The sequence below is a fragment of the Diaphorina citri genome, unplaced genomic scaffold, assembly GCF_000475195.1.
Source record: "Diaphorina citri unplaced genomic scaffold, Diaci psyllid genome assembly version 1.1 scaffold2856, whole genome shotgun sequence".
NCBI classification, from domain to species: Eukaryota; Metazoa; Arthropoda; class Insecta; order Hemiptera; family Psyllidae; genus Diaphorina; species Diaphorina citri.
In genome coordinates, this window is record NW_007380272.1 from 12,288 (window position 1) to 25,158 (window position 12,871).

Here is a 12,871-nt window from a genome sequence, read left to right on the forward strand (position 1 = left end):
GAACATAATCGCCAAATCCGCGAACATAATCGCGAAATCACATAGGTACGATATGTACATAATATGTACGATAGGTGATAGGTAACATACCTATTATTAAAAACAGATAAACAAAATACAGTCGAACCTGGATAAACGAGAATCCAAGAATAATCCTATTGGCTCTCCTTCCAGCCAATAGTAGTGCGTTCTGGCTCTCTAACCACGCCCCCTTGCTCAGAGAGTGTAGAATGGACTGTACTGTATAGAACTGTGGGAGCATCTAGAACGCAGGTAAGTAATTCTATTGGCTTCTAGCGATCTCCTTCCAGCCAATAGGAGAGCGTCTGGCTCTCTAACCACGCCCCCTTGCTCAGAGAGTATAGAATGGACTGTACTGTATAGAACTGTGGCAGCATCTAGAACGCAGGTAAGTAATCCTATTGGCTTCTAGCGATCTCCTTCCAGCCAATAGGAGTGCGTCTGGCTCTCTAACCACGCCCCCTTGCTCAGAGAGTGTAGAATGGACTGTACTGTAGGGGATAGAGCGATCAGTGTATGAAATGTGAATGAGTGAATGGATCTTGATTTTATAATATAAGATTAGCGCGACACGATAGAAGAATACTGTTTGTACAAAACTCAGCTCGAAAAGAAAATCTTGTTGAATTCAAAATGTCTTGTAGGTCTTGATGAATATTTGTTTTGAATTATCTTGTTAGGTTGTTAAAAATAAAATAAATATGTTGTACATATTTGTTCTGTGATATTACCTTTATCCCTAGCTGTTTTCACTTGCTGTATTTTCTATTTTGACTTTAGGCAGGCAAAACGGGGAAAGCGTTAATTGAACTGAACTACCAATAATTTAGAATGAAGTACAAACTTTCGTCAACTCTGGGAACAGAATCCGGGACTTTTAGTTAGCAACCGCGTTACGAAGGAATTGCATATTACCCATATTACCAAGCTGTTTGTATGGTCGCCTTATATTTAATTTGAGTATGCAATACGCAAATATTTTTTTTACATGCCTCGTACTCTTATCGTCCCGTAAACGAAGAGAGAAGGAAGACAGGATAGAAGAAAGCCAGCCGTTCCGAGAACGAACCTTATCTGTTTATTACCTATTCAATTCAATTCGACAAGGGAAAGAAAAAATTAATTTTTGGTTTAAGTAAACATGTAGGTAAAATTTATTTCCCTGAGAAATAAACAAAATAGGTAGGTACTTAAATTAAAACAATGCTTCTCTTACTTTCTATTTTTTTACATAGGCAACTACCTAATAAGAAAGAGAGAGAATGAGAGGGAGGAAAGGAGAGAGAGATAGAGAGAAAATCAATAATTAAACAAAAGAACAAAATTATAAAAACAATTTCTATCACTAGGCAGTTTGGCAGGCCGCGTATTTTGACTTGGTGGGGCAAAGTTGGGCTCGTATACCTCTAATTCAAATAGAGGTTGGGAGGAGTGCGTTTGGCTCTCTAACCACGCCCCCTTGCTCAGAGAGTGTAGAATGGACTGTACTGTATAGAACTGTGGGAGCATCTAGAACGCAGGTAAGTAATCCTATTGGCTCTCCTTCCAGCCAATAGGAGTGCGTCTGGCTCTCTAACCACGCCTCCTTGCTCAGAGAGTGTAGAATGGACTGTACTGTATAGAACTGTGGGAGCATCTAGAACGCAGGTAAGTAATCCTATTGGCTCCTAGCGATCTCCTTCCAGCCAATAGGAGTGCGTCTGGCTCTCTAACCACGCCCCCTTGCTCAGAGAGTGTAGAATGGACTGTACTGTATAGAACTGTGGGAGCATCTAGAACGCAGGTAAGTAATCCTATTGGCTCTCCTTCAAGCCAATAGTGCGTCTGGCTCTCTAACCACGCCCCCTTGCTCAGAGAGTGTAGAATGGACTGTACTTTATAGAACTGTGGGAGCATCTAGAACGCAGGTAAGTAATCCTATTGGCTCTCCTTCCAGCCAATAGTGCGTCTGGCTCTCTAACCACGCCCCCTTGCTCAGAGAGTGTAGAATGGACTGTATTGTATAGAACTGTGGGAGCATCTGGATTATTTATACTGCTCGCTGAGGATTGAAAAGTCCCTTTTCTCCAGCAGTAGGCTCATATTGTGGTCAAATTCTCAAATCATCTTGAAGATAAAATTCCATATTTCGTCTGGGATTGAACCCACGCACTCCTGTTTACCAGGCGAGCGTATTGACCACTACACCACCGAGGCAAGTATCCCAGGTGGATTAAAAGAAAAAAAATTACACTCGAACCTGTTTAATGGAGGAGTTGCAATTGGGAAAATAGGTATTTTTAATAAAAGGTCGATTCCTACGTAAAAAGTTGTGAAAAATCCAAATCTCCGAAAAAGTAGGTAACTTTAAAAGGTCGAGAATTCAAATTTTAATTGCTGTTCTAATGAAAGAGTTCAAAGAGTTGTGACGTCTGATTTCACGTCAAAATGCGCAGAAACGCTTGCGCACAAACAAACGAAGCGGGAGTCATGAATTATGACGTCATCGCCTACGGGACGAAGCGGGAGTCATGAATTATGACGTCATCGCCTACGGGAGCATATGTCGTGACGTCAAACTTTACGATTTATCGGTCAGATCGATTTATCTCGGTATCTAGGAGTCCCAGAAGAAAAAGAAAAATTCCGTTGGTCCTCATTTTTCCTGCTCTATGACTTTGAAACATCACCCAAGTAAGCGCAACACGCAGGTAAGTAATCCTATTGGCTCCTAGCGATCTCCTTCCAGCCAATAGGAGCGCGTTCTTAAGATACTGGCTCTCTAACCACGCCCCCTTGTTGGTGACAGATTTTTCTTCCAAGAGGTTTGATATGTTTGGACACAGGTTATTATTATTTTCAACAATTGGAAACTGTAATTGGTAAGGCCTTATATATTGCTGAAAGCGAAGAGAGAAGGAAGACAAGATTCCTATTATCCGTTCAGGGTATGCCGCCCGGGGTGGGAATCGAACTCGCGACCTGGCGATTACGAGGCAGACGCGCTACCCTACAAGTTCCATGAAAAATTTTCCAGGATAAAATCCGCCTCGGGTGGGAGTCGAACGAAGCGAATTCGAAGTTTCAGCTCGATTAATTTTTTTGTCTCCCTCCCTGCCTCCCCCCATGTTCTGTATTATTGGCAAACAGGAAAAGCTCAATCTAGTTCAATGAGACATATCCATGACGTTAACTGTTCTGCATCTATTTCATATTAGAAACAATGCATCACTTCCACTCTGCTTTTTTCCTATTTAGAAGAAAACAAACACTATTATTGACACCCAAGGGACGGGTAATTTGTTCCCACTCATCCAGGTTTCCCATTTAGACGAGTCCCACTTGGACAGGTTCGACTGGTATGTAAAATGAAATCAAGTTAGATACCTCCAGAGTCTCTCGGCAATGGCGGCCCCCCGAGGCCAGATCCTGGACTCTACATTAGACTCGTCTACTCTCTCCCCCCAAATACATGCTTCCCCACCCAACACCAGGGAGTGCTGCTCTGGAGTCCCGGGGAACTCCTGCGGGTCTATGCGATAGTAACGCTGCCATTCCTGTTGCCAACCGTACCTGAAACATTATGAAAATTTATTAAAAAGATTTTTTTTTAGTAACTTAGCTAAAGGGGTGCACAAGCCAGTGTATTCGTGATAAACCAGCTATAAAGAACCCCGCCAAAACTCATTGGATTTTGGACCCCATTTGGCCTTTGGATGGTTCGTAGGGGCCCTATTTCCGAGTGAGTTTTACCTGAGGCCACCCCAGTTGGAAGTTTTATATGTTATATCAGTGTTATACCATCAGTTATATGCTACGTACCCGTCTCTGATGTCCAAAACATCCAGGTACCATCCTGCTGAAGTAATTGCCGTGTAACCATCCCGCGTGATCTGAAACACGAAAGACGAACACTCCACTTCTTATCTCCTCTCTCGCTTGCCCTTCATGATAAATTATCATTGATAATGATGGGCTTGGATTTCAAAAGTTCAGGACTCATTTTCGGCTCTGTGCTTGGAATTCAAGGTGCGTCTACTTGAAAAAGGTTTCGGTGAAATCGAACCCGCATCCTCTTTCTTCTCAGACGAGCACCTCAACCGATACATCACCGAGACAGGTGTATATAATTTTTAATTTTAAGGTTTGATAGAGGGAACTGTACCTGCTAAGGTCTTATCGTCCCCAAAGCAAAGAGAGAAGAAAGACAGGATAAGAGAAAGCCAACCGTTCCGAGATTGGACCTTATTTGTTTAGGGTTTAGGATAAAATCCGCCCCGGGCGGGAATCAAACCCGCTATCTAGCGAGGTGTATCCACTTACCCTATTAAGCAGATCATTTCTGTTCCCATACCACACTTGTACCACAGTATCCGGATCCATTCTCCGACTCTCACTACGCCAGTTCTCATAAACCTCCTGCCATACGATAGATGTGAACCCGAGCTGCTTGGCAATAGCCAGGGCTCTCCTCGTGTAGTAACTCTGCAGTTGTTGTCCATCCCAGCCACGGTCCGCTAGGAATTGTCTGATGTTGGGATCATTGAGCCTTCAACATAAGGAAAAGATAGTAATGTTAAGATTAAGACATCTTAAAAAAACACCAACAACAACAACAACAACAACACCAACAACAACAACACCAACAACAACAACAACAACACGATTAAGACAACATCTTAAAAAAAGAGGCTTGATTGATGGAGGGAACTATCTTGTACCATTACCGAGGAGGTCTCAGAACGACAACTCATCCAAAGATACGAGTATCTCTTCGCGGGCGAACTTTAACCAGCGGAGGTCAAATCGAAGAGGAAAGGAAGACAGGATAGGAGAAAGCCAGCCGTTCCGAGAACGAACCTTATCTGTTAAGGATAAAGTTCATTCCGGGTGTTAAACTAGAGCATACAAGGCAGGCGAGTTACCTTCCAAGTTAAATCGAGAGATTTGTCGCGGGGAAAATAATAATAATGATAGTTTCCCTTGACGAAAGATGTCTTCAGGGAGGTCCGTATCCCGGATTTTATTGAGGGAGGGGAGTTCAACCCACAGTGAAGGAGCACAAAAATACCCAAGGGGGAGGGTCCTCAAAATTAGGTAGAGGTATCTAACACTCGTATTTATGAACAAGAATGATCGTTCTTAGATCAGTCTCAAGTCGAAATTGACCAATCAAATGCCTTGAGACTATGCTTGTCGCGCTGCGCGCTCCTTATTAGCTGCATATTTATCAAACTAAAAACATAAACGAAACTCAAAATGTTGGTCGAGAGCGGAACATTTCTCTCCCGCAGTCTCTGCACTCTGTGTATTTTCTTAAAAAAAGAGGCTTGATTGATGGAGGGAACTCTCTTGCACCATTCGCAAGGAAGTCTCAGAACGACAAGTCATCCAAAGATATTCTTTTTCTATCTTTCAGTCTTTCTCCCTACTTCTCTTTCTCTCTCTCTTCCTCCCTCTCTTCTCTTTCTTTTATCGTCCCAAAAACCGAAAACAGAAGGAGGACAGGATAGGAGATTTTTCCTCTTCTAGAGAGGTTTTTTAGAGGGAACTCTAACTGCCAAGATCTTATCGTCCCGAAATCGAAGAGAGAAGGGAGACAGGATAGAAGAAAGCCAGCCGTTCCGAGAACGAACCTTATCTGTTTAAAATAAAGTTCACTCCGGGTGTCAAACTAGAGCATACAAGGCAGGCGAGTTACCTTCCAAGTTAAATCGAGAGATTTGTCGCGGGGAAAATAATAATAATGATAGTTTCCCTTGACGAAAGATGTCTTCAGGAAGGTCCGTATCCCGGATTTTATTGAGGGAGGGGAGTTCAACCCACAGTAAAGGAGCACAAAAATACCCAAGGGGGAGGGTCCTCAAAATTAGGTAGAGGTATCTAAGAAAGGGTGCGAAAATGGCCTGAAGGGCCATCAATGTCTGGGTGTAAGAATAGGAATGGACATGAACTCAGTCTTACCAACAGTAGAAGTCCACCTCATCCCCTCCAGTATGCAAGAACTCATCGTGAAACACAGAACGCACTTCCGTGAACAGGTCTCGAACAAAATCATAGCTGGATGATTTGGTGGGGTCAATAGGTCCCCAATACTCCTGAGTGGTGTTCAGATCAGGAATGGTGATGTTGATTTTACATAGAAGATTCGGGTTGCCGTAGCCCCAGCTCCAAACGTGCCCTGGGAAGCAGAAGGGGTTAATTTAGGCAACACTCCCATTTAAATTACATTACCTTACAGGACATTCGAAAAAAATCGATTTTTTTTTTTAAGAGGTTTGACAGAGGGAACTGTAACTGCTAGCAAGTATCCCAGGTGGATTAAAAAAAAAAAGTACACTCGAACCTGTTTAGTTGGGAATCCAAGGGACGGGTGATTTGTTCCCGCTCATCCAGGTTTCCCATTTAGACGAGTCCCACTTGGACAGGTTCGACTGGTATGTGAAATGAAATCAAGTTACATACCTCCAGAGTCTCTCGGCAATGGCGGCCCCCCGAGGCCAGATCCTGGACTCTACATTAGACTCGTCTACTCTCTCCCCCCAAATACATGCTTCCCCACCCAACACCAGGGAGTGCTGCTCTGGAGTCCCGGGGAACTCCTGCGGGTCTATGCGATAGTAACGCTGCCATTCCTGTTGCCAACCGTACCTGAAATAATATGAAAATTTATTAAAAAGCTTTTTTTTTAATAACCTAGCCAAAGGGGTACACAAGCCAGTGTATTCGTGATCCCGGTCCCAAACCCGGCGTTAGGAAGGGCAACCAGCTGTAAAGAACCCCGCCAAAACTCATTGGATTTTGGACCCCGTTCGGCCTTTGTGAGTGAGTTTTACCTGAGGCCACCCCAGTTGGAAGTTTTATATGTTATATCAGTGTTATACCATCAGTTATATGCTACGTACCCGTCTCTGATGTCAATAACATCCAGGTACCATCCTGCTGAAGTAATTGCCGTGTAACCATCCCGCGTGATCTGAAACACGAACAGACGAACACTCCACTTCTTATCTCCTCTCTCGCTTGCCCTTCATGATAAATTATCATTGATAATGATGGGCTTGGATTTCAAAAGTTCAGGACTCATTGCTAGGCCGCGGGTTCGATTCCCGCCTGATGGGATAATGTTCGTTCTCGGAACGGCTGGCTTTCTCCTATCCTATCTTCCTTCTCTCTTCGATTTCGGGACGGATAATGTTCGTTCTCGGAACGGCTGGCTTTTTCCTATCCTGTCTTCCTTCTCTCTTCGATTTCGGGACGATAAGACCATAGCAGTTACAGTTCCCTCTGTCAAACCTCTTTATATATATAAAAAAAATTACCTGGAGTATCAAATTCTGGCACTACACGGATACCTCTGTATCTAGCATACTCTATAATACTCTTGATGTCCTCAATCGTGTACACAGCTTTGGTGCGATGGAATGATCCTTTGTTACTGTGGACAAAATAGATCCGAATAGATTAGTTTGGTAGATCAGTCCTTTTCAAGTTTAGAACTCACGAGAGAGGAACAAAAGGTAACAATTTTTGAACAACACTTTGAAAAAAGGGGCATCTCTTCGTGCTGGTGAAGGCCTGTTCCCATTTATCGTTCGGAAAAAAAAATTGTGTCTCATGTAATGGGAATACATCCATTTAAATGGGCGTTTGTCGATTCTCCCGAATTTTTGATTTGTTTCTATTTCCGATGTTCTATTCCCCCGATGAAATATTTGGGTAGCCATGGACTGGATGTTCAATTCCCCCGATCTTGTGTGGACAGGTAGAAAATTAGAGTACCTATGTCAATTCCCCCTCATAACAAGATATTAATTATTATGTAAAACCTTGATTTCGAATAGCGCAATATGTTACCTACATTGCTTACAGGACATTCGGAAAAAAATCGTGTGAAATTCACGAAAAGTGGGAACGGCCCTTTCGAAGCTCAGAGGGGAAAATCATAGAACTAAGCCAAATTTAAACCGGATTTCCCTCAACATTTTGCGCCCGAACTCGAATCCAGGATCCTTGGGTTTATTGTTACCTAAATAGGCGTCCGACCCTCAACCATAGCCTAGTACCGACCCAAGAGAGAGAGAGAGAGAGAGAGAAATGCTTAACAGCCACCTTCCTGCTCAACAGCAGGTTGCCTCACGGACAAAGGATACCATTTTCTAACGTTTGGCAAGCCTAGATTGTGCTCAACTGCTCACAACATAGAGTTGCGAGTAGCGATTTTTCTTATGTATCGTTATTTTTATGAGGTTTGCGAATTTGCGATTTATCATTATTTTTATGAGGTTTGCGATTTTTCTTATGTATCGTTATTTTTATGAGGTTTGCGAATTTATTGTGCCCAACTGCTCACAACATAGAGTTGCGAGTAGCGATTTTTCTTATGTATCGTTATTTTTAGGAGGTTTGCGAATTTGCGATTTATCATTATTTTTATGAGGTTTGCGATTTTTCTTATGTATCGTTATTTTTATGAGGTTTGCGATTTTTCTTATGTTATCGTTATTTTTATGAGGTTTGATAGAGGGAACTGTAAAAACGAAGGTCTTATCGTTCCGAAATCGAATAGAGAAGGGCAGGATAGAAAAGAGCCAGCCGTTCCGAGAACGAACTTCATATTTTAAAGTTCGCCCTGGACGGGAATCGTTCCCTTGACCTAGTGTTTACAGCATACCTACAGAAAAACTCACTCTGAGGTTTAAAGTGCTCTTATCGTTCCGAAATCGAATAGAGAAGGAGGGCAGGATAGAAAAGAGCCAGCCGTTCCGAGAACGAACTTCATATTTTTAAAGTTCGCCCTGGACGGGAATCGTTCCCTTGACCTAGTGTTTACAGCATACCTACAGAAAAACTCACTCTGAGGTTTAAAGTGTAGTGGAATACAGCCCTTAAATTTGGGTGAATCTTATACGAATGAACACAAACTTACAACTTACAAGGCAGAAGAGGTACTCTCCAAGCTGACGGAGACTTGCGGAGAAGGGAAATTTGCGGAAAGTTCGGGCTCTCCTCGGCATTTATTCATTAGCCTCGGTGGTGTAGTGGTCCCTGCCTCGGTGGTGTAGTGGTCAAGGCGCTCGCCTGGTAAACAGGAGGGCGTGGGTTCAATCCCAGCCGAGGTATGTAATTTTAGGATCCGAATAGATTAGTTTGGTAGATCAGTCCTTTTCAAGTTTAGAACTCACGAGAGAGGAAAAGGTAACAATTTTTGACCAACACTAAGAAAAAAGGGGCATCTCTTCGTGCTGGTGAAGGCGCGTTCCCATTTGTCGTTCGGAAAAAAAAAATCGTGTCGTGTGTAGTGGGAACACCCTCATTTAAATTACATTGCTTACAGGACATTCGGAAAAAAATCGTGTGAAATTCACGACAAGTGGGAACGGCCCTTTCGAAGCTCAGAGGGGAAAATCATCTGAGCGCACGGCAGTGCGCCAGGCCAAGTTCCAGTAAGCACGCCTGTGTATCTTTACACGAACCGATTCGGCAGGTTTTTGTCGTGGTTATGTACCAGGTTGGGTTAGGCAAGGTTGGTAAACTAACCTTGTTTTAAAGTTACCACTCCCATGCCAAACTGTAGAAACAATGTCCTGTTTCAATTAGTCCTTGCCAGCCTAGTTAGCTTGGTTGGTAGCGCGTCTGCCTTGTAAGCGCTAGGCCGCGAGGTTCGATTCCCGCCCGGGGCGGATTTTATCCTGATGGGATTCGTTCTCGGAACGGCTGGCTTTCTCCTATCCTGTCTTCCTTCTCTCTTCGATTTCGGGACGATAAGACCTTAGGTCCGCGGGCTGCTAGTTGGAAACCCCTGTTATAGAGTAAAGAAACAGGGTAAACGTCAACCTAGTTAGCTTGAGGGTGGAGCAAGGCCTTGTACGCGCTAGGTCGCGGGTTCGATTCCCGCCAGGGGTGGATTCTGGGTTAACAGATAAGGGTTCGTTCTCGGAACGGCTTTCTCATATCCTCTGTCTTCTCTTCGATTTCGGAACGATACAACCTCAGGAGTTACAGCTCCCTCTATCAAACCTCTTGAAATAACTTTTTTTAAGAGGTTTGACAGAGGGAACTGTCTCTGCTATGGTCTTATCGTCCCGAAATCGAAGAGAGGAGGAAGACAGGATAGGAGAAAGCCAGCCGTTCCGAGAACGAAGTACCTACATAACCACAATCTCACTCTTACCTGGAAGGTAAAGTTAGCGCTCAGGTCCAAGGTGTGGGCTCTCCTGTCCGGAATCTGTTGTACCGGTTTAGGCCACACGGAGCCTTTCTGTCCCGTGAATACCCGTAGTGGAAACACTTGACCATTGGCCCAATGCAGAATACATAGACACACCAAACCGAGTAGTAACTTCATGACTGCCGCTGTAAATAAACCAATAAAAATAGTTACCAGTAAGCCAGTTTCATGATAGATGATTGTCTGGAAGAAGGTCTCCAAACCTCGCAGTATTCCCCAGATGGTTGAACTTTCCAGCACACTACCATCGGGAGAGGAGCTCTTGATCGACAGACTATCTGGAAGTAGAGACAAGAGGACAGAAAGTTAAGTAACGTCGACGTCTGCGGGTATTTGGATGGGAGACGGTTGGACGTGTCATGTGGTGTAGTCATGTAGTGGTCAAGGTGCTCGCCTGGTAAACAGCAGAGCGTGGGTTCAATCCCAGCCGAGGTATGGAATTTTATCCTCAATATAATTTGAGAATTTGACCACAATAATAGTAGTAGCCTACTGCTGGAGTAAAGGGACTTTTCAGTCCTATGCGAGCAGTATAAATAAGCACTATTACTATGGCACAAGAAACAAGAGTGTTTATTTGATCTACTCCGACAGGTATAAAATATCCACATCAAATGTAAACAATACATCTAAGATGTGAATAATTAAAATCTTCTAAATGCCAAATCTTCTGAGGATGCAATTGAGCTGATTTATACTGAATGATTAATTAATAGACGAATCATCAATAAAAATTGGTGACTGTGATCTATTGATAGTTAGGTATGAGTCTATTGATAGATTTTAGCTGTACCCTCCCTCCCAACACATATGCAGTCTAATAGGAATGTAGGTATTTGGGTTATTTTTAATTGAAGCCTTGGTTGATAATAATAATAGACTCTTTAGTGGAAGGCAACCACTAGGCGAGGTTAACGCCTTAGGCGTTCTCTACTACCTAACCCTTAGAGCTCCATTATTATGTGGTCAAATTCTCAAATAAATGAGGATGAAATTCCTCATTTATTTGAGGCCACCTGCCTCGGTGGCGTAGTGGTCAAGACGCTCGCCTGGTAATCAGGAGGGCGTGGGTTCGATCCCAGCCGAGGTATGGAATTTTATCTTTATTTATTTGAGAATTTGACCACATAATAATAGAGCTCTAAGGGTTAGGTGGTAGAGAACGCCTAAGGCGTTAACCTCGCCTAGTGGTTGCCTTCCACTCAAGAGTCTATTATTATTATTATTACGCCTAAGGCGTTAACCTCGCCTAGTGGTTACCTTCCACTCAAGAGTCTATTATTACTATTATTATTATGAAATTCCATACCTCGGCTGGGATCGAACCCACGCCCTCCTGTTTACCAGGCGAACGTCTTGACCACTACGCCACCGAGGCAGTTGATAGACCATCTCTTTCTTATCGAAGACAATTGACCGAAAAGAGACGTCTTAGTTTTGACCCATAGGTTGGGTTCGATTGCTGTCCAAGGCGAACTTTATCCTAAACAGATACGGTTCGTTCTCGGAACGGCTGGCTCGCTCGTACCTTTACAGTCCCCTCTATCAAAGCTCTTTGGAGGAAAAAAATAACATCAAATTATTTAGCAAGAAACCTTTCAGATGAAACCTCTTTCACTTTTCAGGTAACAGACCAAACCTGTCCTATTCTGGAAGATGCCAAGGCTCGATATTTGCAATATATTCAAATCAAGCGAGACATCCTGAGGACGAACAAAGTCAGCAGTATCCAATATTATGAAGCAAGGAGAACGCTGAATCAACTACAGATCAAGCTAAGTACAGCTTGTGACAAAGAATATCCCGTGCTGTATATGAATGAAAAATGTGAGTATGAGTCAGCGATAACTTGAGTCAACATAATCAATTAATCATACTATTCAGTAGTATATATAGTAGTAAATCTGTCCTGGGACAGGTACCACCGTGAACTTCAACTTTTCTGATTCATGATCCTCCATCTTTCACGATCTTGTGCTTCTTCCTTTATTTCTTGAAAAGTCTTTCCCTGCAAGATGTCGGTCAGCATTCCGAATTTCTTCCTTCCTCTTGATCTTGTTCCTTCTATTTCACCTTCCGGTAGGTATCCATTACAAATCTGAGTGAACAATATCTACTAGTAAATTATCCCCACTAGGTAGTAAATATTGCTGACTTCATCATACAATTTTCGTCAAAATCGGACTAACGGTTCGGAGTTATGGTGAAACAAGCAACGTTACTTAACTTTCTGTCCTCTTGTCTCTACTTCCAGATAGTCTGTCGATCAAGAGCTCCTCTCCCGATGGTAGTGTGCTGGAAAGCTCAACCATCTGGGGGATACTGCGAGGTTTGGAGACCTTCTTCCAGACAATCATCTATGATGAAACTGGCTTACTGGTAACTATGCCAACCTTATCTATTTTATTTAGTTATTTCAAGAGGCCAGCCTAATTAGCTTAGTTGGTAGTGCGTCTGCCTTGTAAGCGTTAGGCCGCGGGTTCGATTCCCGCCCGGGGCGAATTTTATTCTGATGGGATAATATTCGTTCTCGGAACGGCTGGCTTTCTCCTATCCTGTCTTCCTCCTCTCTTCGATTTCGGGACGATAAGACCATAGCAGTTACAGTTCCCTCTGTCAAACCTCTTCAAAAAAAAAAAA

The 12,871-nt window shown here is 43.2% G+C and overlaps 2 protein-coding genes across 2 annotated transcripts; one reads left to right on the forward strand and one right to left on the reverse strand.

Moving 5' to 3' along the window:
* Positions 1-3,374: 3,374 nt before the first annotated feature.
* LOC103519636 (beta-hexosaminidase subunit beta-like) lies at positions 3,375-10,605 on the reverse strand. The gene is made up of 7 exons (XM_026831079.1): positions 10,578-10,605; positions 10,158-10,509; positions 7,323-7,438; positions 5,965-6,181; positions 4,324-4,549; positions 3,823-3,893; positions 3,375-3,573 (listed from the first exon to the last, which is right to left on the reverse strand). Exons 1-7 carry the CDS (start codon positions 10,603-10,605, stop codon positions 3,375-3,377), a joined length of 1,209 nt encoding a protein of 402 aa, XP_026686880.1.
* Positions 10,606-11,736: 1,131 nt separating this feature from the next.
* On the forward strand, positions 11,737-12,610 carry LOC103519637 (beta-hexosaminidase subunit beta-like; the record flags this gene model as incomplete). The annotated part of the gene is made up of 2 exons (XM_026831080.1): positions 11,737-12,058; positions 12,486-12,610. Coding segments are annotated over 2 exons (447 nt in total), but the record flags the coding sequence as incomplete, so codon positions are not given.
* Between the last annotated feature and the right edge of the window lie 261 nt (positions 12,611-12,871).

Excerpts from the sequence above, each read along its gene's own strand:
- LOC103519636 (XM_026831079.1), bottom strand. The coding sequence starts at position 10,605 with ATGACTACACCACATGACACGTCCAACC. Across the intron at positions 7,439-10,157 it reads CAGGTAAGAGTGAGATTGTG|TAACAAAGGATCATTCCATC; the intron begins GTTATGTAGGTA and ends TTTTGTCCACAG. Across the intron at positions 3,574-3,822 it reads GTTTTGGACATCAGAGACGG|GTACGGTTGGCAACAGGAAT; the intron begins GTACGTAGCATA and ends ATAATGTTTCAG.